At 54.1% G+C, this 26867-nt stretch overlaps 11 protein-coding genes across 11 annotated transcripts; 6 read left to right on the top strand and 5 right to left on the bottom strand.

Annotated features, from left to right (window-relative positions):
* Window positions 1-268: 268 nt before the first annotated feature.
* M409DRAFT_27011 (uncharacterized protein) lies at window positions 269-913 on the top strand (the record flags this gene model as incomplete). Its single annotated transcript, XM_033808380.1, has 1 exon — window positions 269-913. One exon carries the CDS (start codon window positions 269-271, stop codon window positions 911-913), a length of 645 nt encoding a protein of 214 aa, XP_033663662.1.
* An 891-nt stretch (window positions 914-1804) lies between these two features.
* On the bottom strand, window positions 1805-4636 carry M409DRAFT_58165 (uncharacterized protein; the record flags this gene model as incomplete). The annotated part of the gene is made up of 1 exon (XM_033813835.1): window positions 1805-4636. One exon carries the CDS (start codon window positions 4634-4636, stop codon window positions 1805-1807), a length of 2832 nt encoding a protein of 943 aa, XP_033663661.1.
* Window positions 4637-6557: 1921 nt separating this feature from the next.
* On the bottom strand, window positions 6558-7323 carry M409DRAFT_58164 (uncharacterized protein; the record flags this gene model as incomplete). Its single annotated transcript, XM_033813834.1, has 2 exons — window positions 6558-6705; window positions 6845-7323. The coding sequence occupies 2 exons, from the start codon at window positions 7321-7323 to the stop codon at window positions 6558-6560; spliced, it is 627 nt and encodes a 208-aa protein (XP_033663660.1).
* Window positions 7324-8090: 767 nt separating this feature from the next.
* M409DRAFT_69021 (uncharacterized protein) lies at window positions 8091-9402 on the top strand (the record flags this gene model as incomplete). The annotated part of the gene is made up of 4 exons (XM_033818093.1): window positions 8091-8347; window positions 8401-8929; window positions 8982-9082; window positions 9231-9402. The coding sequence occupies 4 exons, from the start codon at window positions 8091-8093 to the stop codon at window positions 9400-9402; spliced, it is 1059 nt and encodes a 352-aa protein (XP_033663659.1).
* Window positions 9403-10490: 1088 nt separating this feature from the next.
* On the top strand, window positions 10491-11963 carry M409DRAFT_27008 (uncharacterized protein; the record flags this gene model as incomplete). The annotated part of the gene is made up of 3 exons (XM_033808379.1): window positions 10491-10981; window positions 11033-11150; window positions 11202-11963. 3 exons carry the CDS (start codon window positions 10491-10493, stop codon window positions 11961-11963), a joined length of 1371 nt encoding a protein of 456 aa, XP_033663658.1.
* Window positions 11964-12382: 419 nt separating this feature from the next.
* Window positions 12383-14944, bottom strand: M409DRAFT_69019 (uncharacterized protein; the record flags this gene model as incomplete). Its single annotated transcript, XM_033818092.1, has 2 exons — window positions 12383-12415; window positions 12545-14944. 2 exons carry the CDS (start codon window positions 14942-14944, stop codon window positions 12383-12385), a joined length of 2433 nt encoding a protein of 810 aa, XP_033663657.1.
* A 634-nt stretch (window positions 14945-15578) lies between these two features.
* M409DRAFT_69018 (uncharacterized protein) lies at window positions 15579-16706 on the bottom strand (the record flags this gene model as incomplete). Its single annotated transcript, XM_033818091.1, has 1 exon — window positions 15579-16706. One exon carries the CDS (start codon window positions 16704-16706, stop codon window positions 15579-15581), a length of 1128 nt encoding a protein of 375 aa, XP_033663656.1.
* Window positions 16707-17020: 314 nt separating this feature from the next.
* On the top strand, window positions 17021-18226 carry M409DRAFT_27005 (uncharacterized protein; the record flags this gene model as incomplete). The annotated part of the gene is made up of 3 exons (XM_033808378.1): window positions 17021-17531; window positions 17598-17961; window positions 18052-18226. 3 exons carry the CDS (start codon window positions 17021-17023, stop codon window positions 18224-18226), a joined length of 1050 nt encoding a protein of 349 aa, XP_033663655.1.
* Window positions 18227-18300: 74 nt separating this feature from the next.
* On the bottom strand, window positions 18301-19995 carry M409DRAFT_37396 (uncharacterized protein; the record flags this gene model as incomplete). The annotated part of the gene is made up of 1 exon (XM_033810722.1): window positions 18301-19995. The coding sequence occupies one exon, from the start codon at window positions 19993-19995 to the stop codon at window positions 18301-18303; it is 1695 nt and encodes a 564-aa protein (XP_033663654.1).
* Window positions 19996-20670: 675 nt separating this feature from the next.
* On the top strand, window positions 20671-23095 carry M409DRAFT_27003 (uncharacterized protein; the record flags this gene model as incomplete). The annotated part of the gene is made up of 7 exons (XM_033808377.1): window positions 20671-20701; window positions 20753-20790; window positions 20843-20930; window positions 20992-21138; window positions 21195-21397; window positions 21444-22070; window positions 22121-23095. 7 exons carry the CDS (start codon window positions 20671-20673, stop codon window positions 23093-23095), a joined length of 2109 nt encoding a protein of 702 aa, XP_033663653.1.
* Window positions 23096-23660: 565 nt separating this feature from the next.
* On the top strand, window positions 23661-26620 carry M409DRAFT_58157 (uncharacterized protein; the record flags this gene model as incomplete). The annotated part of the gene is made up of 5 exons (XM_033813833.1): window positions 23661-23810; window positions 23879-24451; window positions 24851-25459; window positions 25656-25964; window positions 26015-26620. The coding sequence occupies 5 exons, from the start codon at window positions 23661-23663 to the stop codon at window positions 26618-26620; spliced, it is 2247 nt and encodes a 748-aa protein (XP_033663652.1).
* Between the last annotated feature and the right edge of the window lie 247 nt (window positions 26621-26867).

The raw sequence follows: 26867 nt of genomic DNA, 5'->3' as shown, positions 1-26867 counted from the left end.
TGAGGCTGAGGGTTGGGCGTGAGATGGGTGTGGTACTCAAGCAAACATTGGACCCTGGCGACGTTGGTTGTCGAGCTGGCAGGAAGGTGGAGCGAGTGAATGGGAAACGGCTTGGCTTGGCGGCATGACGTCGAAACATTCACTCGAAACTTCCTGCCGGATCTAGCGTCGTTCAGAAAATATGCATTGACCAACAAGACGATCGAGTACTTCAACATGTGAAACCCAACACCGCAGCCTGATCTCCCATCCCATTTCATCCACAACAATGTTCGGCCTCATAATCTCCGGCCGCCCCGTCGACGCCGCCCCCCAAGCAATAACCCCCACCCAATACGCCTTCACAATCCCCCCAACACCCCCCTTCAGCCACATCGTCGTCTTCCAACTCCCCGGCACCCAGCTCCCCCCTGGAACCGCCGCGACCGTCTACGTGCAAATCCCACCAGCACAAGAATTCAAACTCCTAGGAGGCATCGGCCCCGGCAAGGAAAGCGCCATTTTCAAAGTCAGCGGCTTAAAATCCGCCGATCTGGCAGCACTGGACGGGGACGTCATGGCGGACGACACCATGGCGAACGCCGCGGCCGCGGGAGGTGATATCGTCGTGGGCGTCTCGATCGAACCCGTGGAGCAGGTCGAGCAGCAACTCGCCACGCTTAACAAGACTGGACCTTCAACAACACAGGCGACGAACGCCTCTTCAACGGCTTTGGTCCGGCATTCTGGTTCTGGGGGCAGTCCGGTGGCGACGAAAGTCCTGGCGCAGAGGATTATTGGGAATGCGTTTAATTTTCTGGCGTCGTTTGGGAGTGAGACGGTTCCTTTGAAGGCGTTTCAGGATTGGTGGGGGAAGTTTGAGAAGAAGGTGGAGTTGGATCCGAGTTTTTTGGAGAGGGAGGAGCAGGGGTAGGATGGTGGAGGGGAGGGAGAGATGAGTTGAACTCCAGACTGGCGTTCTCCTACAATGACCGAACGAGTCAAGACGGGATCCATGGTGCTCTTTCCAAACCGACAAATACTACCTCGAGCCCCGAGCCTCGACCAACTCCACCCTTGGGAACCCAACAACATTTGCAGAGCCATTGCCTAAATCCCAAATCCAAGATCAACGGAGTGGTCCTTCCAGCGATCCAATCGAGGGGCCTCCACGCAATATCTACTGCGCTCTCGATCCGAAAGAATTACTCGAATCCCACACGACGATCGACGAACACCACCCTCGCACTACCATCGAAAGTTTCACAACCGACTGCGAACGAGGATACGCAACGGGATCTCAGCGGTCGACCAGTCCATACAGTCCGACTTGCCTTACACTCAAGGCTACCTGAACTAGAAATCGCAGTTGGGCATAGCTTTGGAGTCGGTTCGAGTGCACTATCGGGGAGATCGTACTCGAAGGCTCGCCAGAGTGGCAGTGATGTGGTGATGGAATAGAAGGCACATTCGATGTGTGGTATGTATGGCAGAGTGAGTTGGTGATAGATTAAGATGTCAATGGCCTTGATGAAGTTGGTCTTGTGGATCATCAGGGTCACACGAGAGAGGTGTATATATGGGCAGGAGAGATATATTAGTGACTCGACATCAGTTCACCAACCGCGTAAAAAAGAAGCCCACCAACCGCGGAACAAAGAATAGAGTAATGCGATCGAGCAAATTTGCTGCAAAGAAGAGATCTAACCCCCTCACAATATCGTCATCTTCATGTTGAAAACACCTAACAATACAGAACAAACCCATAACCTCATGACACGTACCCCCTTTCCCTTCCCCCTCCCTCTCCCATCACGACACCCCCTCACAGCCGACTCTCCAATCCACTCCACCCCCTCTGCCCAGGCCACTCACTCTCCGGCCAGATCAACGGCAATGCCTCCCAAATATGCCCGACATGGATAATCTCCAACCCCTCCAGCACCTCCTGCGGCAAATCCTTAACATCCTTGCGATTCTGCTGCGGAAGTAAAACTTTCTTCACGCCAGCCCTCAGAGCGCCGATGAGTTTCTCCTTGATTCCACCCACGGGCATGACTTTCCCGCGGAGGGCGACTTCGCCCGTCATGGCGATGGTGGATGGGACGCGTTTCCCGCTGAAGAGGGAGATGAGGGCGACGGTGTGCGCGAGACCGGCCGAGGGACCGTCCTTGGGGATGGCGCCCGAGGGACAGTGCACGTGGATGGAGCGGGCTTTCATGATGTCCTCGGAGGGGTTATCGGTGAGGGCGAGTTCGTAAGCGTGGGATTTGACCCACGAGAGGGCGACTTCGACGGATTCTTTCAGGACGTCGCCGAGTTTGCCGGTGAGTTGGACGCGGCCTGTGCCTGGCATTTCGGCGATCTCGATGAAGAGGATGCTGCCTTGTGAGCCGGTGCTGTAGGCCACGAGGCCAGTGACGACGCCGGGTTGGGAGGTGCGGGCGGCGAGTTCTTCTTCGAATCGTTCGATGCCGAGAATGTCTTCGAGGTCGTCCGTGGTGACGACGGGCGTGTAGGCTGGGAGGGTGTTTGTGTCGCGTGCTTCGGCGTATTGGACGGCCTTGGAGCGGCAGACGCTGCCGATTTCACGCTCGAGGTTACGCACGCCAGATTCGCGGGTGTAGGCGGTGATGATCCTGTCGACGACTTCATCGTTCAGGCTGACGTTATCAGGCTTGAGGCCGTTCGTTGTGATTTGCTTGGGGATGAGATGTCGATTCGCGATGTGCCTCTTCTCCAGCGTTGTGTAGCCAGACAGTTGGATGGTCTCCATACGATCCAGCAGAGGTGGTGGAATGGTATCCAGTGTGTTGGCGGTAGCGATGAACAAGACCTTGCTGAGATCGATTGGAATGTTGACGTAATGGTCCACGAAGGTCGAATTTTGCTCAGGATCAAGCACCTCCAACATCGCAGCTGATGGATCGCCGTGGATTGACGCAGAGCCAACCTTGTCAATTTCATCGAGCAAGAAGACTGGATTCGCCACGCCGACCTTCTTCAGGCCATTCACAACCAGACCAGGCATAGCAGCGACATAAGTTCTGCGATGCCCCCGAATCTCGGCCTCGTCACGAACGCCACCCAGCGAGATACGGTGGAATTGACGACCCAATGCGGTAGCAACAGACTTCGCAAGCGAAGTCTTTCCAACACCAGGTGGTCCAACCAGCAGCAGAATCGGCGACTTATCGACCATCTTCTTGTGGTTCAGAAGCTTGATCTCCTCAGCACTCTTTTCCTTGCCAGCATCTGGCTGCTTCTTCGTGAGCTGTGTCGATGGCGCCACATCCTCCTCACCCTCAATGGATGCCTCCTTCTCTTGATCCTGTGGTTGAGACGCCGCGGTAATGGCCTGGATCTGCTTCTCCAAATCCATGTTGACAGCCTGCTTCAACTTGAGCACTGCAAGATACTCCAACAGCCTCTTCTTGATCTTGTCCAAACCGTAGTGATCGTCATCAAGTTGCTTCCGTGCCCTTGTCAAAGTAGCAGCATCGAGATTATCCTCCGTCATCTTCGTCCACGGAATCTCGGCCAAATTCTCCAGATAGTTCCGACAGACTTGGTGTTCGGCTTGTGCTGGGTTCATCTTGGATAACCGCTTGAGCTCTCGATCTGCGACCTTTTGAGCTTCGGGTGATAGACCTGCCTCATCCAGCTTCTTCTTCAGTTCTTCAATTTCGTTGACTTCATCATCTTGCTGGCCACCTGCTCCTCCCATCCCAGGCGGTAGACCAATCCCGCTCTTTCCATTCTGCCCATTGCCCAATTGCCGTAATCGAGGATCCTGCCGCAGTCGATTGAGCGTATCCAGATCAATAACCGCACTCTGCGAGGCATTCGGCGTAGTCGTGACGGACAAGATCCTACTGTTGCCCTGTATGGTGGTGATCTGGCGTTGCAGAATCTCCGTTATCCGTAGAAGACGCTCCTCCACAGGCAACGCTGACAGTATACGCAGCTTATCTTCTTGCGAGCAATCGACAATGTTGGTCATGAAATCCGCCAGAACCCCCGCTTCTTGCAGGTCCTTCCGTACAATATAGAGCTCCAATCTCCTTGCCAGTATTGGGCTTAGGCTCATCTGAGTACCTCTTGGAAGGAGAGCAGAAAGCCGGGTTAGTGCGATGAGTTCCCGGCTCAGCTGCTTCAAATTCGCGAAGAGCGTATTGATCTTCTCGTCGTCCTCTCTTATCTTCTCTTCCTGATGCAGTAGTACATTTGCCTCAAAGTACGGCCTCTCTCTTGTGATCTTCTCAATCTTGAACCGCTGTACACCCTCCACCACCAGCATCAACTCTCCCGGCCGTCGTCCTTGCACACCAGTGACTCTCGCCATGGTGCCATATTGGAAGAGATCCGGCTTCCTCGCCTGCTCGACTTCCACAACTTTAGGTTGGATCTTCTCCCTATCGCCCGACTCGATCAACCGCTTTCCATCCGGACTGAGGCATGGGCTGTTCAGCGGAACACATCCGACGGTCACGCTCGAAGCCTCTGGTCGCGGAGTGGTCGCCTTGCTGTATATATGCGCGAGAATGGCGGCAACATCGGCGCGGTGCTGGAGAGGTACTCGAGTGGTTACGCCGGGGAGGAGGACGATGCCGTGCGGGAGTGGCACGAGTGGCAAGTGGCGCGATTGAGGAGACATTGTGACGAGTGATTAAGTATACGAGAGGGTTTCTCACATTCTCTGATTCAGAGGATTGAATAGCATGCAGGGTGGGATGAGGATGAAGAAGAGAGATATGTAAGTAAGTGGCACGTGAAGGGGAGGTGCATCACTCATCCAGCATCCGCCGCCGAGGTTCGCAAGATGTGGAACCGTCTCGAACGACAGCCGTGATCACGAGTGCGCTCGCAGATGGAGACGGTGGAGGTGGCAAAGAGATACCACGTCGTCCTTGTTGGTTGCCGGGATGCTGTTGTCCAATATGAGTTGATGCTGTGGGTTGTTCGAGATATGCTCAGACGTTGTCAAAGTGAGGTTCCTGGTTGTTATCGTGAAGCCGGGTGGTCGTCATCGTAGCCGTGAGCACGCCCCGATTGTGAGTGAATGAATGTGATTGGTCAGATAAGATCGGCTCGAGTCGTTCGTAAAGAGTAGACAGTCGTTCGCGTGCTCACCAGCAACTTCAAATCCAGATGTCACACGCATTAGTTGACACATCAAGCATTCCGTGTGCATTGTGAAAGAGCAGGGACGAATGAGGATGAAGAATTGGCGAGCGATGTCGCGGCGAGGATCTGATAAGGGCCTCGCCCACACGGATAGATCCTCAGCTTCAACGCCACCAAACAGCTGCGCCAGCCTTGCTGACCACAACAACATCGAATGATTATTGCCCATCGCCAATGCCATCACAGGCTCCACCAAACGCAAAGGCCGTTTCAGCTGTCGTGAAGTCGGCATTTGATGCAGGCCCGAGTCGGCAGAGTACCACATCTGGCGGATGACCTTATCCGAAGGGCGAGTTGAGCCTCCAAGTCCAAGATTGGAGACATTATTCTATCTGTCACTGTAGATGTAGGGTTTGAGGAGTGGTCTGATAAGGCGTTGATGTAGCTGTCGCAACATGAAAAAGTTGACCTGTGAGAGTGCCCCCAATAATCTGTGCTCGCAAACTGCATCTCCCTCATCAACTCGAGCTGCGTATCCGAGAAGACGTTGAAACGCTCGACATCAACTGGTTATGCTGATCTTTCGAGTGATCATGTCCCAGTATCTACTCTCCATCCCATGCCGCGGGCGAGTATCTCAAGTTGATCGAAAATCGAAAGGCGTCGACGAAACCAGACATGCCGCAGTGTCTTTAACAAACATTGAGGGACGAAGCAGGCTACTAACAAAGAGACTCGTCGAAGATTACCTACCTCATCCCAAGCCACGAGATCACTTCGAAGTTGTTCAATGCCAACACTCTGCGCGATGGCGTGAGATATGGTGCACGACGTCTCGCCATGGGGACATATAGCAGCGGCAACGAGGGCTGAAGCCGCCTATGCCGAGAGTCTAGACCCCAAGGCTCTCCAGATGAGACGTACCTGCACGTCTGATCTCAGGTGCTGCCAACGCCAAGCTCGATACTCACACCCAAGATCGTCTTGGATAGGCTGAAAGCAGCGCGAACCAGATTGTAGGTTCGAGTGCCTTCTACTTCGATTCCCAGCGTCCAGGCTCATCCACCTCCCATCGAGGTGTTGATCGTGTACAAAGGGTTACGTACACGCAGGGGATCTTGGAGAGGGGTACAGGTAGAGCTTACTGGGCCCTGTGCCGGTTGCTGTGTGCCTGGCTGAGGGGGTTGTGGTTTGTTGATTTGTTTACTGGGGCCTTGCGACGTGCAATACAGGACGTGAATCACGCAGAAGAGTTGCGTGAGCTTGATTTAGTCGCAGCCCGTTGTATGCAATGTTGAAGCTTTTGCGGAGTTGAGGAAGCCGGTAGAGGAAATCGCGAAAAACAGCCCGTCAGGAGCGCAGAGAATGAAGACCTGAAAGACAAATTGGTTAGAACATGTGTAGAGAGAACATACCTCTCAGTCGAGCAACTTAATCTCGCTCCGGCAGAATCAGGCGCGTGTAGCACTTTGCCGCCCAGCGTGATGTCCACAGACTGTTCTTCTGCCTTTCTGAAGGCCAATGCATTCGACAGCTGCAATTGGCTCCTCCAGCACTATGAGTGAATACTCTGGACAGAATGCCGTATCGTCTTCGTGGCTGGGATGATTCGCAATGGGAGGTCAACTCAGGAATGGGGTTGAAGTTCGCCATTAGGGTGGTTGGCCATCAAGGTCTCCATCCGGCGGAGCTTCATATCTTGTCGAGATATTGTTTCCAAGATTCCGAATGAACTCACCAGTCTCTCCTCTTTTTCGTGAGTAGCCCAAGGACTCTTCTCCCGGTACAAGCTTGCCCACGATGTTCAAGACGGCGTCGAAATTCTTCGTGTTGCCGTTTGTCCACCGAGAAGAATGTTGAAGCCGGACATCGACCGTCGAACGTCCCGGACGATGGGACCTTGAGAGATATTCGAGCCTCGCTGGCGATCGCAACGTTCCTGCTATCCGGCCGAAGAGTCGCCCTTCGATGAGAAAAAGTCGTTTTCGAGCTTGTCCTCGGAGCAAGACTGCCGTTCGATATTCTTGGATCGATCTCCACGACACAAGTAACATCCGCAGGCCCGTCCCTAGCAACGGCCAGGCACCATCGACCAAGACATTCACATCCAGGAAACCCCGGATGCCCGCGAATTGCTCCAATCAGACCATTCTGGGAAGAGAGCTCCAGGATGTATCCTGCAAGCTCCAGTAAGACTTGACAAGTCCCATGAGCCATGCAGGCGCCATAGCTCCCAGCTGGAAGAGCGCTCGTCCGGAGATCAATCAGAGACAAGAGACCTGGTAGAGCGGGGCCGCAAGCTGATGGATGGTGATGCGGCGACGAGTCACGGATGGGAGCTGTGTCTAGGATGAGGCAAGCCTTCAGTGGAGCAGAGTGGCGTGTTGTCACGAGAGAGCTTTCCCCGCAGTCTCGCCCCGCGTCAAAACTTGCTCAACTGAAAATCTAGGGACAAGGTTCGACCTATGCGTGCGGTTTGCAGCATCCGTGACTCCGAAAGGTACACGCGGACAAGTGTCGTGCAGGTCGCTGTTTGACCCTGCTTCCGTGATTTGGCCAGAGATGCGCTAGCTGCCGTCCAATTCTCAAAATTCGACCAGAAGGATTGAGATGCGACACTGCGCGGTGTTTTGGGCAGCTGAGAATGGCTCGGGAGCATGGATCCAATGCACGCCGGGCTGCTTGCTTGCATACGTCCAGGCCTTGACCCCGTCAGGATCATGCCGCTCTAGGAAGGCTGGTGGATGAGTGCTGAGGACGCCTTCTGGCCGATCACCGACAGAGCTACAGCCCCTCCTTTTGAACGAGCCAGACGGGGAGGAGAAGTTGGCCTGCTGGATGGCGGAGAGTGATAAGTAAGAGCTTGCCGCGCTGCCCTAGCAAGTCATTCCTCTGCAGAAGATACGTAACCCACTTAACCAAGCATCGTCTTTTTGCCAAATTCACGAATCCACGTCCATCCAATCCTCATTTCAGCCACCGCAATGGGTTCCGTTCCAAAGAAGCAGTGGGCACAGGTTGTGGAGAAGACCGGTGGTCCAGTCGTGTACAAGGAGATTGACGTCCAGGAGCCTGGCCCAGATGAGGTCCTCGTTAACATCAAGTACTCTGGTGTCTGCCACACCGATCTGCACGCCGTGAACGGTGACTGGCCACTACCAACCAAGCTTCCTCTTGTGGGCGGCCACGAGGGTGCCGGCGTGGTTGTAGCGAAGGGCAACCTTGTCGAAGATATCGAGATGTATGACATGAGTGTTCGAATTTGTTGGATACCCTTGGCTGACAATCTCGAAGCGGCGACCATGCGGGTGTGAAGTGGATCAACGGCTCGTGCTTGCAGTGCGATTTCTGCCAACAATCTGACGAACCCCTTTGCGGGAAGGCACTCCTCTCAGGTTACACGGTCGACGGCTCTTTCCAGCAGTACTGTATCGCCAAGGCTGCACATGTGGCACGTCTGCACAAGGACATCCCACTCGATGCTGTGGCCCCAGTGCTGTGCGCCGGTATCACCGTATACAAAGGCCTGAAGGAGTCTGGTGCTCGCCCAGGCCAGTCTGTGGCCATTGTTGGTGCTGGTGGCGGTCTTGGATCCCTTGCACAGCAATACGCCAAGGCCATGGGCCTGAAGACCATCGCCATTGATACTGGTGACGAGAAGAAGAAGATGTGTACTGAGCAACTCGGCTCGTACGCTTTTGTCGACTTTGCCAAGAGCCAGAACGTGGTCAAGGATGTGCAGGCAGCGACCGAAGATGGACTTGGCCCACACGCGGTCATCCTTGTGGCCGTGAATGAGAAGCCTTTCCAGCAAGCAGCAGAGGCGAGTTCATCGTTTCTAGTCTGAATCGATTTCAAGGCTGACACTAGAACAGTACGTCCGCCCGCGAGGCACAGTCATTTGCATTGGTCTTCCAGCCGGTGCGTACCTAAAGGCTCCAGTTTTTGAGAGCGTAATCAAGATGATAACGATCAGGTGAGTTCCCTGTCCTCCTTGTCCCCTTACCTGCCGGGATTAGGGGCAGAATGTTTCCCCCCCCCTCTTTCTTCCCCTCCCTCGGGGCGGGGAGACAACATTCACACCCACACACTTCTTCTTTCCTTCTTCGCTGACCAAAATCCAGGGGATCCTATGTTGGCAACCGCAAAGACTCGGCAGAGGCCCTCGAATTCTTCCGTCGTGGTGTTATCAAGGCACCATTCAAGGTGGTGGGATTGAGCGAGTTGCAAAAGGTCTACGATGCCATGCATCAGGGCCAGATCGCTGGACGATATGTCGTCGATACTTCGAAGTAAATTGGTCGTAGCCATAGTAATCGTGAGTCTTGTACATAGCGGTCTGCAACGAAGCGAATTTCGATGTACATGTTGCCCATTCCTCGCTCCCGTCTTGGCTGATGTTCGTTGGTGGCATCGATGATGTCGGAGATGTCAGGATGATGGGACGCGGATAGACGGATGCCATCGTCTCGGTGGTGTTTAGGAGAGAACTCGCTTGGAGAAGAAACAAACACTTGAGCCGAAGTCAGTTAGACTTTTCGATTAGGCGCGATCTTGCCGAAGGGCCGGGTTTGTGCATCGTTTCAGATTGGTGACGTTGGAAATGGGGAGAACATGGCAATCAAGAGGTGACGTTGCTTCTTCATCGTGCCTGCCACTTCACGTTCTTGCCTTGCAGGAAGTTGAAAGTTGCTTTGCTCTTTCCTCACTTTGACGACTTTCACGAACCCCTGCCAGCGGCCCGCTCTCAGGCGCGGCCCGAGGTTTCAAACTCTAACTTACGCCCAACCACATGGGTTCCTGAATATCAAAGACGAACATGGTGAAACGTGAGACACAAAAGATTTCTCCTGTGGAACGTCACTTGAAGCTGTCGAAACAGAGGAAGTGATGCGTGTGAAGGGGGATGATGCACGCGCGGCCGTGAATGTAGGCGCCCGAACGGCCAGTGTTTGGAGGCCGAATAGCCCCGTCTGTGACCCGCGGCGCCACAGAAGGTGAGGATGAAGGCGTGGAGATGGACGAGGTTGAGACCGAGGAGGAGACACCTCTGACGCTGATGCGTTCGAGATGAGGTGCGGGACGCGCGTGGTCTGTGTGCGGCGACTGCCGAGCGCGCGCATGTGACGCCAGCATAAAAGCACTTCCATCGTTTGTCTTGCTCATCTTCGCAACACGCATCCGACAACATTCACCTTCACCTTCTTTCTTCCCTTCTTCCCTTCTTTTATGCCTGGTAGCATAGACTTTTAACCTCGCCTCACTCATTTGGCGAGCTACACTCTCTTCTCCACGCCCTCTCTTCAACCACCGGACCAGCCATTTGGCCAGCCATTCTCTTCCATTGTCCATATCAAGCACCCTTCACTTTACCCACGCCCATCATGCACGGCATCCTGCAGCTTGCGCTCACCGCGCTCTCGGCCACCGTCGCCCTGGCCGCACCTGCCTCCTCCAATGGCCTCAACAAGCGCAGCTTCCAAGCTCAGACCAACGGCCGCGGCCTCGCCAAGAACCCTCTCGATGAGATCAAGCTCACTCACCGCAAGTACGGCTGGGATATCATCATCATCAACCCAGAGGCCGAGTCCAGCAGCACCGTGACGCTCGAGCCGCCGTCACCTTTCACCTCCAGCTCGTATGGTGCCCAGGGCACGGCTGCCTCCAGCAGCGCATCACCAACCCAGTCCCCGTCTTCTGCTGTTGGATACGGCAACGCCACCAAAGTAGCGGGCGCTGCTGCACCCACCGGCACAGGTTCAGAGGATGGTTCCGTCGATGCCAACCCAGAGGAGAACGAGCAGGAGTATCTCTCGCCCGTCACTGTTGGCGGTCAGAAGCTGAATCTCAACTTCGACACCGGCTCAGCTGATCTGTAAGTCACCTCACATCTACCTTCAGATTCGCCTCAGCTAATACCTTCCAGGTGGGTCTTCAGCAACGAGCTCTCAGAGCAACAGATCGGCCAGCACACCGTCTACGACGAATCCAAGAGCAGCAGCTGGCAGTTGCTTGAGGGTGCCACGTGGAATATCACATACGGCGTAAGTTCCCTCATGCAATTCAAATTGAAGCTGTACTGACTCTTCACCCAGGATGGCAGCGGCGCGAGCGGCATCGTCGGCTACGACACTGTCGACGTTGGCGGTTCCACAGTTGACAAGCAAGCCATCGAGCTCGCCACCAAGATCTCGGCCCAGTTCGAGAGCGACAAGAACATGGACGGTCTCCTTGGTTTAGCTTTCACGGCAATCAATACCGTCGAGCCCACACGCCAGAAGACTTTCTTCGAGAACCTCATCCCCGACCTTTCCGAGCCCCTCTTCACCGCTGACCTCGAGGAAATCGGCGGCAAGGGCACCTACGAGTTCGGCAAAATCGACGACACCAAGCACAGCGGCGAGATCCACTACGTCGACGTCGACGCCTCATACGGCTTCTGGGAATTCAAAGTCCCCGGCTTCGAGATCGGCGGCCAGAAGGTCCCCTGCACCACCTGCAGCACCGCCATCGCCGACACGGGTACCTCGCTCGTCTACCTCGACCAGGACATCGTCGACCAGTATTTCAGCAACGTCAAGTCCGCGCAGTTCTCCTCTTCGTACGGCACGGTCATCTACGACTGCAGCGAGACGCTGCCCGACCTCGGCATCCAGATCGGCGACTACACGGCCACCATCAAAGGCAAGGAGATGGAATACGCGGAAGTTGAGAGCGGCACCTGCATGGCGGGTCTGCAGTCCGGCCCAGGTAATCTGCAGATCCTCGGCGACGTGTTGTTGAAGCAGTTCTTCGCTGTGTTCGACGGGAAGGAGGGTGCGCCGCGGTTCGGCATCGCGGAGAAGGGTGGCTATTGAGAGAGGGTGTTTTTCAGTTCGTGTGATTCCAGCATGGCGTAGCATAGCGTTGAAACAGCACCGCCGGTCCGCGTGAGGCGTGCTGCTAGCATTCAGAGATCATTCATATCCCGAAGAGATGGGATGATGAAGAAACGTACGATGTTTATGACTGTTGGTCTTTTTCTCTCTCCTCCTCGTCTCTTCCTTTTCTCGTTCGTGAGGAGGTGAAGTGAAGTGAAGTCGAAGTCTTGCGTCCGAGTCATCGAGAGATTCTAGGTCATCCCTTGCGTCCGCCATCCTGGCAAAACTCACCCCACGAGATACATCCTAGCAATCTCGAAACTCAAAGAAAGGGGAAGGGGATGAGAAGCGTACCAGCCCTTGGGCTTTTCCACGGCTACTATGTACACGTCTACTCTCTGTACAAGTTTCATATTTTACAGCCCACCACCCGCCGCCGCTTTCTTGGGCTCTTCATTGATGATCTCCTGGTTCGGACGATTCGTCAGATCCTCCACTTTTCGCGGTGAGGGGACTTCGGCGTCGCTCGAAGTTGTGGGCTTCTCCTTAGGATCGATTGCGTTGTTCTCTCCCTGTGCCACGGCGGTTGAATCGTTCTCAGTAGCGCTGGGATCAGCAGGCTTGCTCTCGGAGCTTTCTTCGAGCATCACGTCCGCCATCGCCGGCTCCTCCAGGCTCATCTCCTCCTCGCCGCCGAAGCGGTCGCCGCCAAGCGTGAGACTGCTGTCCTCTTGGGGTAGAGGATCGGCGTCGGGTTGCGGAGCACTTTCGTCAAGCTGGGAGCCAGACTCAACGTCCTCAGACTCAGGAGCAGCGCGCTCAGCGTCAGCAGGCTCCTCGGCAAACTGGGCCATCTTCTTCTCCATATCCTCCTCCCGCTCTTCCACATCCCTTCCCTTCTCGGCGGCATGCTTAGCAGTAGCGTCCTCCGCGCGAGGAGCAGGCTGATCCTCCGACCCAATCATCAATCCCTCCAAAATCTCCTTCTCTCTGCGTTCCGCCAACCTTCGCCGTGCAGTTTCAGAAAAGCTGAACTTGCCCAGGACGTGTTCGATCCTCTCTTCCACCATACTCTTGATGTGAAACGCCAACGGACGAGTGTTAAAGATGCCTGCGAAGCGATAGCTCAGCCAGAGGTAGGCAACCACGCCTTTGTGGAGTCGCTCCAGCTCGCGGAGGTATTCCCTCGAGGCCACGGGCTCTTTCTCGAGCAGCTCTAGCGGAAGCTCTTGGATGTCGACGATGTCGCCTCCGGTTTGATCAGCAATGCAACGCGCATACGCGGGCATCAAGTCTTTCCAGAGGTCGTTGTCGCCCTTGGAGCATGGACATGAGCAGATGGTGTTGCGGTCCGCGACTGTCAAGCCCTCGATGGGTTCGATCAGATCCGCGACCCAGACCTGATCTTTCAGACCACAGAGATGGAAACGCTTGTGCATCTGCGAGATGTCATGTAATCGGGTAAGGATGTACGAGAATGGCGTCCGAGGTGGGAAGTACGAAGCAAAGCGCTCCAGTACTGGCGCAGGAGGGAAGATACCTGCAGATTGGATGGGCTCGGGTTCCGCACTCATTCCGGATGCGACGATGGGGAAGTCGAAGCGCTCGAGGGTTGTGACGAGGCCGACAGTGTCAGGCGTGTCATCTAGATTGGCGACTTTGGCTTCGCCCTTTGCAGTAGCGAGATCCTGTTCCGATGCTGGTGCCTCGTTGGCTTGTTCTGCAATCCTGAATCGTCCTGCGCGACCACCAATCTGCTTGATATCCGCAATGGACAGAGTCCGGCGGCTGATGCCATCAAACTTTGTTGCCGTTTCAAAGACGATGCGCTTGATTGCGAGATTGAGCCCCATGCCCACAGCATCACTAGCAACTAGGAAGTCGTAGTCGTTGTTCGGGTCGTTGAAGAGTCGAGCTTGCTGAGCGCGTGTCTCGGGTGGCAAGCTTCCATAAACGAGGGCGACCTTCTTCCCACTATGCTTCTCGATTTCCCGACGGAGTGCATGAATCCCCATGACAGTGAAGCTGACAATGCAGTCGCCTTTCCTCAGCTTCCTCAGCTGACCGTCCAACGACTTCTCAGCCATCTGGAGAGGACTCAATCGCTGGTACGTGTGTATTTCGAGTTCCTCACCAATGCTGGCAAAGAGCTCTCTCACCAGCGGGACCGTTCTCTCCTCGCCACAGAGATGAACTTCCTTTGCTTTGACGCCCAGCAGGGCCTGGGTCCAAGCCCAGCCTCTCTCCGTGTTTCCAATCATTTGAATCTCATCGATGACCGCCACGTCCAGTGTCCTATTCAGCGGCATCATCTCGACCGTACATGCGCTCATATCATGCTCATCATCCTGGTTCTCCGCGGCTCGCCTTTCTTCTCCCGTGATCAAGGCACATGGCTTGCCCTTCGCATTCAGTCGAGTATACACCTCATGAGCCAGTAATCGAAGCGGTCCAGCGTACACGCCCTTGTCGGCCTGCTCCAGCTTTTGTAACGCATGATACGTCTTGCCGGAATTCGTGGGTCCCACATGCAGGACAATCTTCCTCTGCATCGCCCTCGTCGCAGGATACCACTCCGTCGGATATCTCAAATCCGCCAACGTCTTCTGATTCTTCATATCGCTCTCCGTGAAGCGGCTATCATTGACGTGTCCATAGAACGCATACTTGATCCGATCGTCCAAGCCATACACGCCTCTTGTTCTCCACGCCTCGCTCAAATCATCCCATGCCCCTCGATTCGCCTTCCCTAGACTTCCAAGCAATCCACCAAGCCCATCTCCAGCATTCTTCTCGTCCCGCCAAATCGTCTGCGTGAACTTCTTCCATAAACGATTGAAACTCTGCTCTTTCCCATCCGTCTCCTTTGCATCTTTTGCGATCTCCTCCAGCATCGGCGCGTCTTTCACTTCCTCTCTCACGACATTCAATCTTCTCGTCAAAGCTTCTCGAAACCCCTGCGCCTGCTTTCTCTCCATAGACTCTCTGTCAAGTCCCCATTGCGCCAGTCCTCCCTTGAAATACTTCCGCACCGGACCATCATTCTCTGACTGCCGGACTTTCCTTGCGAGGCTCGTGCGATTCCGAGGTGTTGGCGAAGCTTCTGCCTTGGAAAGTTCATACCGAACTGCAAACGATCCATCCTCGTTCTGATCCGATTTCGAAGCCTGTCGTGCGGAAGGCGTAATGGTGTTTGATTCACTTGTTGGGTTGTTCAATCGCTGGGATTCCTGATCTCGCTTTTTGGGAAACGGATTCGCTCTTTTGTCCCTGAAGAAGTCACTCGGTCGGTGGCTGGTGAAATTGTTGCTATTTCCCGATCGTCGCCGGCTCTGTTGCAAGGTGAGGATGCGCCTGCGGAGGACACAGCGAGCGCAGATGCTGCCATGGTTGGAGATGGTCAGCATTGGAGATGGGAAAAGGACAGGAAGGGAGAAGTGGCAAGACGGTAAAAGTTTCAAGTGAAGTCGTCGAGGTAGGGAGCTGGGAGCGGTCAAGTTCCGCGCCTAATGAAATTGGCAAGTAAGTTCTTAATGAACTTTGGGTAGCGATAGATGTTTCTATACTTGTTCCTCCTTTCTCTGCGACTCGTCAAGTATCATCCCATTCGCCTCATCGCAACGACATCACAGGCTGCCCAAGAACTTCCAAACGAGGAAAAATCCCAAGGCCAGGAGCAATTGGCGCCATCACCCGCCCATCGTGCACATCAAACGCCCCTTCGAACGCGCCATCGGCTGTCTTCAAAGTCACCATGTCGCGGCACTCCAACACGCAACGCAAGTACCGCTCAGGTATAGTCTGAGCGAAATGAACAATGGCCGCGAAAGCAATGTCTGAACCAACTGTGTCTTGCACCGGCATTGTGTAACCCGCAGCAATGCAAAGATCACGAATTCGCCGGGACTGCGTGAGGCCGCCAGCCTTGGAGATTTTGAGGTTGATGCCTTCCCCCGCATCATTGGCGATCATCTGTACTACGCTCGAAGGCGTTGTGGCCAACTCGTCGAAGATGATGGGGATGTCAGTCCTGCGCCGAAGAGACAAGTTCTCATGCCATGTCGCGCAGGGTGCTTCCAGGACGAAATCCAATCCGGGCGGCAGCAATCTCAGCATTCGCAAGGCTGTCTCTACCGTCAGCCCTCCATTGCCATCTACTAAGAAGAATTCGCCAGGCTGCTTGTCAGCGAGAGACTCGGCGATTCGCCTGGCATCAATCTCTGGATCGCCTCCGATTTTGACAGAATGCCCAACATATCCTCGCTCGCGATGTCGCCCAACCCGCACACGCATCGCAGCAGGATCGCCAACGTGTATTGACGAGATAATCGGTAACTCATGCTCAGTCCGGCCACCAAGCAGCTCACACACCGGCAATCCTGTCGACTTTCCAAAGATGTCCCAACACGCAATGTCGAGGGCTGACTTTGCAGACTCATGGCCAACTAAAGCAGCATCCATTGCATCGTTGATGCGATCGACCCTTCGTGGATCCAGTCCGATCAAGTGAGGAGCGATTTCTTCGATCGCTGCGCGAACACCTCGAGCATGTGCGGCGATGTAAGTCGAGCCAAACGGGGTACTTTCGCCCCAGCCTTCTATGCCGTTGTCTGTCGTAATCCGCACGATCGTGGCGTCAAAGCTGGTGTACGTTCGTCCTCCAGAAAGATGATACACGCCCCCAGAATATGGTAAGTCGACCTGGAAGACGTCTATTTCTTTGATCTTGATCTCTGCCATGGCTCACTTCAGAGCTTAATACGTGAGAAGAGCAAAGACTCCTTCGTTGGATCACAGAAATACTTGACAGGACTCTGAAAATGCCTATCAAAGCAATCAATCAACAGCTCTCACATCCACAGCAACATTGGGAGAGCTCGAGGTTGACGCTTACCTTGAAGAGGCTAAATTTTCGCATCTTTTCCCCTCAAAGGGTCTCTTCGTGTTTGTGTGAGCAATCAACGATTAATAATGCCATCGCAACTAAGATTCCTTGAAAAGGCCCAAATGACCCATTGGAGCATTGGATACCAAGCTCCAAACACAATTCAATCATGGCACAACCAACAACTCGCCGCGCCGGCCGTCGAACAGACGACCACACCCCAGGAACGCCCAAAGTCAAGATCGTCGAAGAAAAGATCCAATACCCACTCGAAACCCTCTCCGTCCTCATCGCCGTGAAAGCAGTCTCCTTAAACTACCGCGACGCCAACATCGCCAACGGCGGAAACCCCTGGCCCGTGACCCCCAACGGCATCCTCTGCAACGACGCCGCAGGCGAAGTCATCGCGATCGGATCTGGAGTCACCGAGTTCCAAGTCGGCGATCGCGCGGCTCCCATCAACGACACGGAGAACTTGACCGGGCGGGAGGTGAAGCGCAGTTGGCTGGCGGCGGACGAGGATGGGGTTCTGGCGGATTACATCGTGTTTGATCAGAGGAAGTTGACGAGGTTGCCGGAGTATCTGCCCTGGGAGGAGGCTTGTATTGTGCCTTGCGCGGGGGTCACGGCGTGGAGTGCCCTGAAGGGGTTGTCGATTGGGCAGAGTGTGTTGATTCAAGGTTCGACATTCTAAGAACCCCATCGATCATCGCGGTCCTTGAACGACTAATATCCCCAACCCCCAGGAACCGGCGGCGTCGCCATGTTCGGCCTCAAACTCGCCCGCGCCGCCGGCTACCGCGTCATCGTCTCCTCCTCCAGCGACAAGAAACTGCAATCCCTCGTGCAGAAATTCCCCGGGAACGAGCCCATCCTCACCGTCAACTACGCTAGTAACCCCAACTGGCACGAGGAAGTCCTGCGCCTCACGGACGGCGTGGGTGTGGACTTCGTCCTGGAGAACGGCGGCCAGCAGACCATCGTCAAGAGTTTGCGGTGCACGCGACGCGGCGGGACGGTTAGTGTTGTGGGGTATTTGAGTGAGAGGCAGGGGTGGGCGGAGTTGGAGGGGTTGTTGCCGACGTTGATTGATCGGAGGGTGAATTTGAGGTATGCCGTCCCCATTTTTTTGGTTTTGATTTCTTACGTTCTGGGAGATGAGGTAAACTGTGCTTACGGATTTTCTTTTTTTCAAAACAGGGGCATTAACTGCGGCTCGAGAATGGATCAGCAGGATCTTGTGGCTGCGCTGGAGGCGACAAAGATCCGGTTCGATGATATTATCGATTCGACGTATGCGCTGGACGATGCGGATGAGGCGTTGCAGTATCTGTGGGAGGGGAAGCAGGTTGGGAAGATTGTTATTAAGATTTGAGGAGGTTGAAGATATTGTCTATCTACAAGGGATATACCGGTGAGAGGTTGCATATCGTAAATGTCGTTTCTAGTTCATTGAAGTTCCACCTCCCCACTGCCCGGATCCTCAACAAGAATATCTCCAATCCCTCTCGACACACAACATAGCATCTCGCCCTCCTTCTCTTCCTCCGTCAAAGCAGTCCCTCGATGCTCAACCCTCCCCTTCCTCACCTTAATCCTACAAGTCCCACAAGTGCCCGTCTCACACGAACTCGGCATATCAAACCCAGCGTCCCGCATAACCTGAAGTAAAGACTGTCCTGACACAACCTTGACCTTGATGTTTCGATCTTTAGCGACGACTTCAGCCGAAAACGGATCTCCAGATGTATCGGCGACGAAACTCTCGAAGAAGATCTCGTCGTCTGTCACGCCGGCTGCTTTCCCTGCTGCCTTCACGGCGTCGATCATGCGCTGTGGACCGCAGACGAAGACTTGGGTATTCCACACGTGTTCTCGTATGATCTCGTCGATGTCCATTCGTTGGCCCTTGTCTTTCGCGTACGTGTGGACGACGTCTGTGCCGAGTTCTTCGAGAAGTGATTTGAATGCGATGTCGTCCTCAGTGCGTACAGCGTAGTGCAATTCGAACGTCTGGTTGGTGATTTTGCGGATTTTCATGATCGTCAGGAAAGCGGTGATGCCGATGCCGCCGACGATGTAGATGGCGTGCGAGGCCATGAAGTTGGGTTCCATGCTCCGCTGAAAATCGCTGACGTGGACTGAGTCTCCGGTGTGGAGGTGGTCGTGGATGTAGGTTGAGCCGCCTCGACTTTTATCGTCGCGTGCGATGCCCAGGGTGAAGCGGCTTGTTGTGCCCTCTACCACGGAGTAGGACCGTTTGATACCGTTGGGGAGTCGGATGTTGGCGTAGCTGTTCCAAGGCACGGCTGGTGCGTCCGCGGAATCATCGTCTCCGGCCTGTAGAACGAGGGTCACGATTCTGCTCGTCTCGTTCGTCTTCTCGACGACTTTGAATGGTCGCCACTTTTCCACCTTTTTGGGCTTCTTGCTCTCCTCAAATTCCTGCCATCGTTTCTGGAATACGTTTCGGCACTCTTTACCAAGAACATCGATGTCCATCAGCTCTTGCGTGATATCCATGTCGGTCTTATCGCGGTGCACATAGTATTGCAGCCTAGCAATAGACCACTTTGGGTATGTTCTGCGGATGACGCGGATTTGCATTCCCGGCTCGATGTGGCCTTCTGATTTGACTCGGTAGTACCATCCAGTTTTCGCGGCCTGATGAGTCTTGGGAGCGAAGTTTTTAATCCCGAACCTTTGGTTGAGTTTGAAGCATGGTTGTCGTGGAAGGCTCACTTCTAAAACGCATGTGCCGTCTTCATCGCCAGCATTCCCATGGCCGATCGCAATCAAATCTCCTATACATACGTTCTCTTCACTGAAGCCGTACGCAACGAGGTTCTCGCCGAAGCCACCTGGTCGGAAGACACCTTCAGCGGCCTTCTCGGGGTACACAGACTGCCAGTATTCGTAGTGATCCGAGCAGTACTGATGAATGGCTTTGTCAACTCCTCCATGGAATGTCAAATCGTGTTCGTCTTGAGGTAGGCCAAGGTTCGAGACGAAGAGCTGTCCCTGACGTTGTCGCTTGTCAATGCCAGAGAGCACGGTCCCGAGGCGCTTCATTTTGGACGTTCGAAGTTCTCGAAGCGTGGTTGGCTCCGGGACGCCAATGGGAGTGAGATCGATTGAAGGCATCCTGGGAGTAGTTCGAATGTGTAAGTGGGACTGCTTCGTTAGAATACAAGCGAGTGAATTCTTCTTTAAGCCTGCAAGTCCTAAACATTGAAAAGAAGACTAAACGTCAGCGAGTTCTATAGAATGACCTTGCAATTGCTGCGCCGTTCGGAAAGCATCGCTCTTTTCTACCCGATTCGTACGGTGTCGTCTCACGATTAGCGTCGGCACATATGTTGAAATGAGCCTCCATCGCTTGCCTCGCACATGCATCCGCTATTGAGATGCATCGCACAGCGACAGCTTACAAAGCTCTGCATTGTAAGTGGTAGTGGCCGCGAGGAGTAGATTGGAGATATTGCCACCCTGTGAATGTGTGAAGGTGTTGTCAGGAAACAGGCAGAGCTGAAGTGAGGGAGAATATGGTGTACCAAGTGACCGGAATAGACACAAAGGTCAAGCCACAGCCACAGCCACGCTCGTGTCGACCTCACATGCAAAGGGCCAAGGCCAGCGTCATGAAGCGTCCCGCCGAGTGAAACATCTCCCCCACAACCACGCCCGACCTCTGCCTTCCTAGCCTTGCTCTCTCCCTGGCCTCTTCTCTTCTGCTCCCTGCAACAATTGCTCAACTTTGGCCTGGATGGGCGCACCTCGTCTTCCTCCCGCCAGCGACCGCATAAGGCAGCCTGCACCATGGTTTCCATTATAGACCAGCAGCGAGAGAGTGAGTCGTGCTGGACAAGTTGGCACAAGCTCGGGAACTGATATAAGATAGTCTTCCTGGGCACGTTACGGCATATCACCCGCGGCGACGTATGTTAATTACCTCCACAAGCTTCAAAGCTGGCCTGACATTGTCCTGCAGTGGAAAGTCCTAGTCCTTGACCACGACAGCAAGCGGTTGCTCGACAACGTCATTGACCAAGATGCGATTCTAAACGAGAACATTACGAGTACGCGATCCCCTCGAAACGTCGAAAACACATACCAGCAGCTTCGCCTGACTTACTCCAGACATTGAGCAGATCACCGATCGCCGCCAGATTAACCGCGATGTCGACGCCATATACCTCCTCACTCCTCAGCCACACATTGTGGACTGCGTTCTCGCGGATTTGGAGAAGAGAAAGTACAGAAAGGCGCATTTGGTGTGGACGAGCTGTGCGTATTCAGGAAAGTGAGGGCTGCTGAAGAGAGAGCTGACAGGGAGCGGGCAGTGTTACATCCGAGCCTCAGAGACCGGATAGACAAGTCTCCTGCTGTTCGCGACCAGATTGCTCTCTTCAAGGTGCTGAACGCTGAGTTCTATCCCAGAGAGAGCCATCTGGTCACGTTCAGAGATCCATGGAGCTTCCCAGTGCTCTTCCATCCTGCCTGCAACAATCTGGTCAGGCAGCACATGGAAGATATAGCTCAGAAGGTGAGAACATCGAGAATGATATGGAGACAACTGCTGAGTAGACAAGGTGGTTGGTGTATGTGTTGCGCTTGGAGAGTACCCTACCATTCGTTACTACCGACCCAAGGCCCCCAGCCACGAAGCCAGCATCCTCTGCTCGCACCTCGCAAGATTTGTGCAGGACGAGCTGGATCTTTACGCCAAGTTCCACGAGGACTTCCCTCCTCAGACCACCAGACCGCGAGGCGCATTGTACATTGTCGATCGATCGATAGACCTCTTTGCCCCGCTGCTTCACGAGTTCACCTACCAAGCAATGGCGCACGATCTTTTACCAATCAAAGAAGGCGACAAGCTTTCGTACAAGACCGTCATCAACGATGGGCAACACGATCAGGAAGAAAAAGACGTAGAGATCACGGAGAAGGATAAGATCTGGGTGGAGAACAGGCACAGACACATGAAGGACACGATCGACAAACTCATGGCAGATTTCCAGAGGTTTATCAAGGACAATCCCAACTTCACTAAGACTGAAGACGCAACCAGCTTGAATGCGATCAAGGACATGTTGGCAGGCCTCCCACAATTTCAGGAGCTGAAGGAGGCCTATGCGCTGCATCTAAGCATGGCACAGGAGAGTATGAACAGATTTCAAAAGTTCAAGCTGGCAGATTTGGCATCTGTGGAGCAGGTGAGTTGCATCGACGAGGTAAGAGATTTACCCAAGCTGATCATTTTCAGATTCTCGCCACCGGACTGGACGAAGACTACAAGAAGCCCAAAGGCATTGCGGATCAAGTCATTCGAATGCTGGACGAAGATGACATTCAGCCTCCTGACCGGTTACGATTGCTCATGATGTTCTTGCTTTACAAAGACGGCTTAATACCTGCTGATCTGCAGAAGCTCCTCGCTCACGCACAGTTACCCCCACAAGACTCGGAGAAGATCCACAACCTCGAGCTTGTTGGTGCACGAACATCCAGGAACTTGAAGGACTCAAGACCTGGGCCACTGCCTATATTCCCACAGAAACCGCCTCCAGCGACAACGATGGAAGAGTATGCATTGAGTCGATTTGAGCCTGCGCTGCAAAATCTGCTCGAGGCGCATGCGAGCAACACCCTTGACGCAACAGCATTCCCGTACACCAAACCACCGTTGGACATGGGCACAGAAATGAGAATGGAGTCAGCTACATCACTACGCTCAGCCAAGCCTACCTGGGCTAAGACTCGCGCGAATGTCAGCACCGAGAACCGGCAGCGGGTGGTTGTCTTCATGGCGGGAGGTGCAACATACTCTGAGGCAAGGGCTTGTTACAACGTTGGAAAGGCGACCAATAGGGAGGTTTACCTGACGACATCACACATGTTGACACCAGGACTCTTCATTCGGCAGGTGGGAGACTTATCAACAGACAAGCGAAGGCTGAACATTCCGATGGAGATGCCCAAACCACAGGCACCACGACATCTGTTCGAGGCAGATCCTCAACCAAGACCAGCGCAGCCGCCGCCTCAACCACAACAGAAGGTCGCTTCACCTGCACCGCCGACACACGCGATGGGAGCCATCAACCTGAACGGAAGCGCAAATGGCCAGCCGCAGAGTACCACTGCAGGCAAAGCCAACAGCGGGGCGAAGCTCACAAAGGATCCAGAGAAAAAGGAGAAGAAGAAGCACCATTTTGGGTTTGGGAAGCATAAGTCGTAATTATCAAGCCAGCATACCAGGATATCTGGATCAATACCTGAGTTTGGTGGAAACGGACATGGCGAGCATGGCGCTGGTGGAGTTTTGAAAAGGGGCTGTATCGGCGGCCTTCAAGACTGCAGGCGAGTATGCAGCTTGGCTGGAACAAACAACAAGATGATAATGACAGTTGCGATAAGCAGTGTGAAAGTTGCATCCAGATGAACGTTTGAACTTGTCTCCTTCCCTTCATAGGTGGTCGTGGTCGTTGCCCGTTCGCTCTCGCTTGGAGACGTGGCCCTTGCTTTTGCTGCGGCTTTTCTGTTTATCTTCCGCACTTGCTTCCTCGTCCTCCTTCCGACACCAACACCGCCTCAACCGCTCCCTTTTTGATGTTTTACATCCCACTTCTCTCCCTCAAACACTAGCTCCAACGGAGCAACACATCACACATACCGTCCTCTCCTTCCTACCGGAGAGGGGTCTTCTTCACCATCATCCAACCTCAACACAAACTCCGCGGCCACGCCCACTGCTTCAAGCAATGAAGTCAACTTGAGCTCACATACGATCTTCATCCATCATCATGGCTTCGGTGAGTTTCCACCCCCTCCGCCGCAGAGTGCAAGCCTTCACGCTGACCGCCTTCACGCAGAATACGGAAGACGATGGTGGTGTCCTGTTCACCCCGAGCGCTGAGCAGCGCCCGGAGTCCACGTCTGAGACTGAAGCTGTCGTGAGTACCATCTCTCCACAATACAGTTCGGTGCGGTGCACAATGTCCTCACGCTGACCACGTTCCAGGACTCCGAGACAACTTTCAGCTCTGCTGAGAGGGTTTTCCACATCCACGAGCTCTTCGTCAAGATCTTTCTTGATGTCGATGAGAAGAATGTCCTGTTCGCCGCAAAAGTCAACAAGACTTTCTTGGGCATCATCAGCGCCAGCCGAGCGCTGCAGCGCAAGTTGTGGTTCTTGCCGCCTGTTCCGACCACCGTTCGTTCGAGTGACCAAGAAACCATCGAGTTCAATCCACACTTTCTCCTTCCGTCAAGAAAAGGTGCTTGCCGGCCATTCTTGATCCAGAAGGCATTTCCGGCTGCAGTTCGCCGTGAGTGGCAGCAGTTCGATATGCAAGGAGTCATTGGCATCAACCACACACCAGCCGTCGCCGTGAATGCTGTGTTTGCCAATCCTGGTATCGAGAAGATGCATGGTGGAAGCTGGGAGAGGATTATCATCGCCAAAGGCCCGGTCACCTTGCACCTTCGGTGGTCTCACAATTCGGATGATGTACACGGTTGGGTCGCTGCGGCGAGGGCAGTGCCGCGGAAGATCCACTGTCCGGTTGGCACTACCGCCGCCAAGCTTGCGGAGGTAATTCCGGAGGTTATGGAGGCGTGGAATGGCTTTGACATGTGAAGGAGCGTTGCTTGATGGATGTCGATGTTCACATTCGAGGATTGTGGCGATGCTGTTTTAGACAGAAGCAAAATGTAGATCGTGTGTCGATTGACCAAAGTTGTCTTGCTCTTGTTTCCCTGAAGCTTCAATCGGCCGTCTTTCAAGAGCTCTCGTACACACGGCGTGAGAAGCGCACACACATGTGACTGCCAAGACTTGGCCGGTTGTTATTTCCAGTCGAATTCGCAGCTGCTTCATCTTGACACCACCATCAACAACACCGAACAACTTCTGTCATCTCTCCGGCGGTCATGGCGGATGAGGTGAGGCATTCATGGATAATGTACGGCACGAGTACTGATGATCTTCAAGAAATCTGAGACGAACATGTCTGCAGTGACTCATGTGCTCAATACGGTCGAGCTGCTTGAAGCAATTCTTCTCGAGGCCGATATGAAGACGGTGCTGCTGGCGCAACGTGTCAGTACGAGTTGGAAGGCGACGATCGGTGATTCGATCATGTTGCAGGAGAAGCTGTGGTTCCGGCCGACAGCCGTGCGGGACAAGAGTCAGGACACGAACTCGATGCCTGGCCAGGAAGAGAGTCAGAATGACCCGTTCCTCCTCAACCCGCTGCTCTTCCCAGCAGCCTACGGCCTCTCCTACACCAGCTGCCAACATTTCGAGTTCTCTCAAAACGGCCACGTCCTGTGCAGGGTCCTTGTTTACTCCTCAGGGAAATTCTGGGTTCGCTTCTACGACGACAATATCAAGAACCTGCTCCCGCCAGGCAGCTGGCAGCGCATGCTCGTTGCGAACCACATGCAGGAATCTTTGAACGTCGACGTCATGATGTTTAAGCGCTCGGGGGATCTCTGGTCGTGTGAGGAGTTTCAAGTTCCGGGGCCGGCGACGATGGGAATGCTGGTGGAGCGGGTGAAGGAGGTTCTCGAGAAGCCTAGCTGGAGACTGGAAGATGTGGTTAGTGAGAGGTGACTGTTACGCGGTCGGTATGGGTAGGAGAATTGGTAGGACACGAGCTCATGGAGATGATTGCAAAGGGTCGAAGCGTGAGAAGCAAGAGAGGACGCTCACGCTTGTTTCCTAGGAGACGAAGGACGAATCACTCGAAGTGAATTTCGTCACTTTCCGTAGCTGCTAGCATGTGAATGCCAAGACTCAAAACATCCAAAGGCCGAACTTAAAGTTCGCTGTGCCGTCTTCCCTCTCTCCGCTCACCTGCACTCTGAACAGCGTCCACTACAACCTCACGAATCCGCCATCTCTCTGCCTTAGCTCCACAACAAAGAGCGCCAGTCGCGACACCGCAGAGGCACCACCTCTCTTCGACCGCGCACTTGCGGTGTATCGTCGCAGCTTCGCACACCCACCATCACCGTCCCCGAGCTGTACAACGAACAGTGTCTGTCGCACCCTCGCACCACACCACTGTCTCCAGCTCACCATCGCAAAGATGGTCACTACAGTAAGTTCCAAATCTATCGCTCTCGGCTACCTCGAGCTAACATCTCACAGCGTCGTCAAGCTGCTGCCGCCTCGTCCATGCAAGTCTTCGATACTGCCGAGCTCTTCGAGATGATCATCCTCGAGGTCGACGATGTGAAGACCGTTCTGCTCTCTCAGCGAGTCAATTCGGTCTTCAAGAACACCATCAAGTCCTCGAAGAAGCTGCAACGTGCTCTCTGGTTGCTGCCGCAACTGGAGACCGATGGAGAGGTGGAGGTCAACCCACTCTTCTTTCGCAGCGCCAACGCTTTAGTCGCGCAGGAGAACGACCCAGGAACACCTTTCTCCATCACAGAGTGGACATCCAGCATCCATAAACTCGTCATTCATTTCACCCACGACGTGACGAGGCTCCAGGGAGGTAGTTGGCGAGGGATGCAACTGATCAGTCACGGAGGCTTCAGGAGCACTAAGATACTCCATGTCGGTGCCGCCTACTTCCCCATCCTTTCTGTTGTCGACCCCCAGGACTATGCGGCCGGAACTACATCGAGCGAACTCGTCGACAAGATCAAACACGAGATTAAGGCAGGTATCTGGTTTGTCGTGTACAGTGGTGGGGAGAAGAAGCCTCGGCGTGCGATAAGAATGCAGGGGTCGCTCACAGAGGACTGATGAGAGAAAGTTAAGAGGTGGTGTAGAGGAGCAGAGAGCATAGGAATGCATTGAAAGAACAGAGAGGTAGCTTTTGGCAGATAACAGTGACGTCTTGAATTGCGTACCTCGCAATCAGTCCCGTTTGCATCAAAATCACATGCAGATCACAGCTTAGCGTAATGCACAGGCCAAGCTGAGATTTACCCCGCCCCAAACATCTCATTGACCTCTTCTCTTCTCACACTCAACATCAGTTGACCCAAAC

The sequence above is a fragment of the Zasmidium cellare genome (assembly GCF_010093935.1).
Source record: "Zasmidium cellare ATCC 36951 unplaced genomic scaffold M409scaffold_34, whole genome shotgun sequence".
Lineage (NCBI taxonomy): Eukaryota > Fungi > Ascomycota > Dothideomycetes > Mycosphaerellales > Mycosphaerellaceae > Zasmidium > Zasmidium cellare.
Note: the sequence above shows the minus strand (reverse complement) of the source record. Positions and strands in the feature narration are given on the sequence as shown.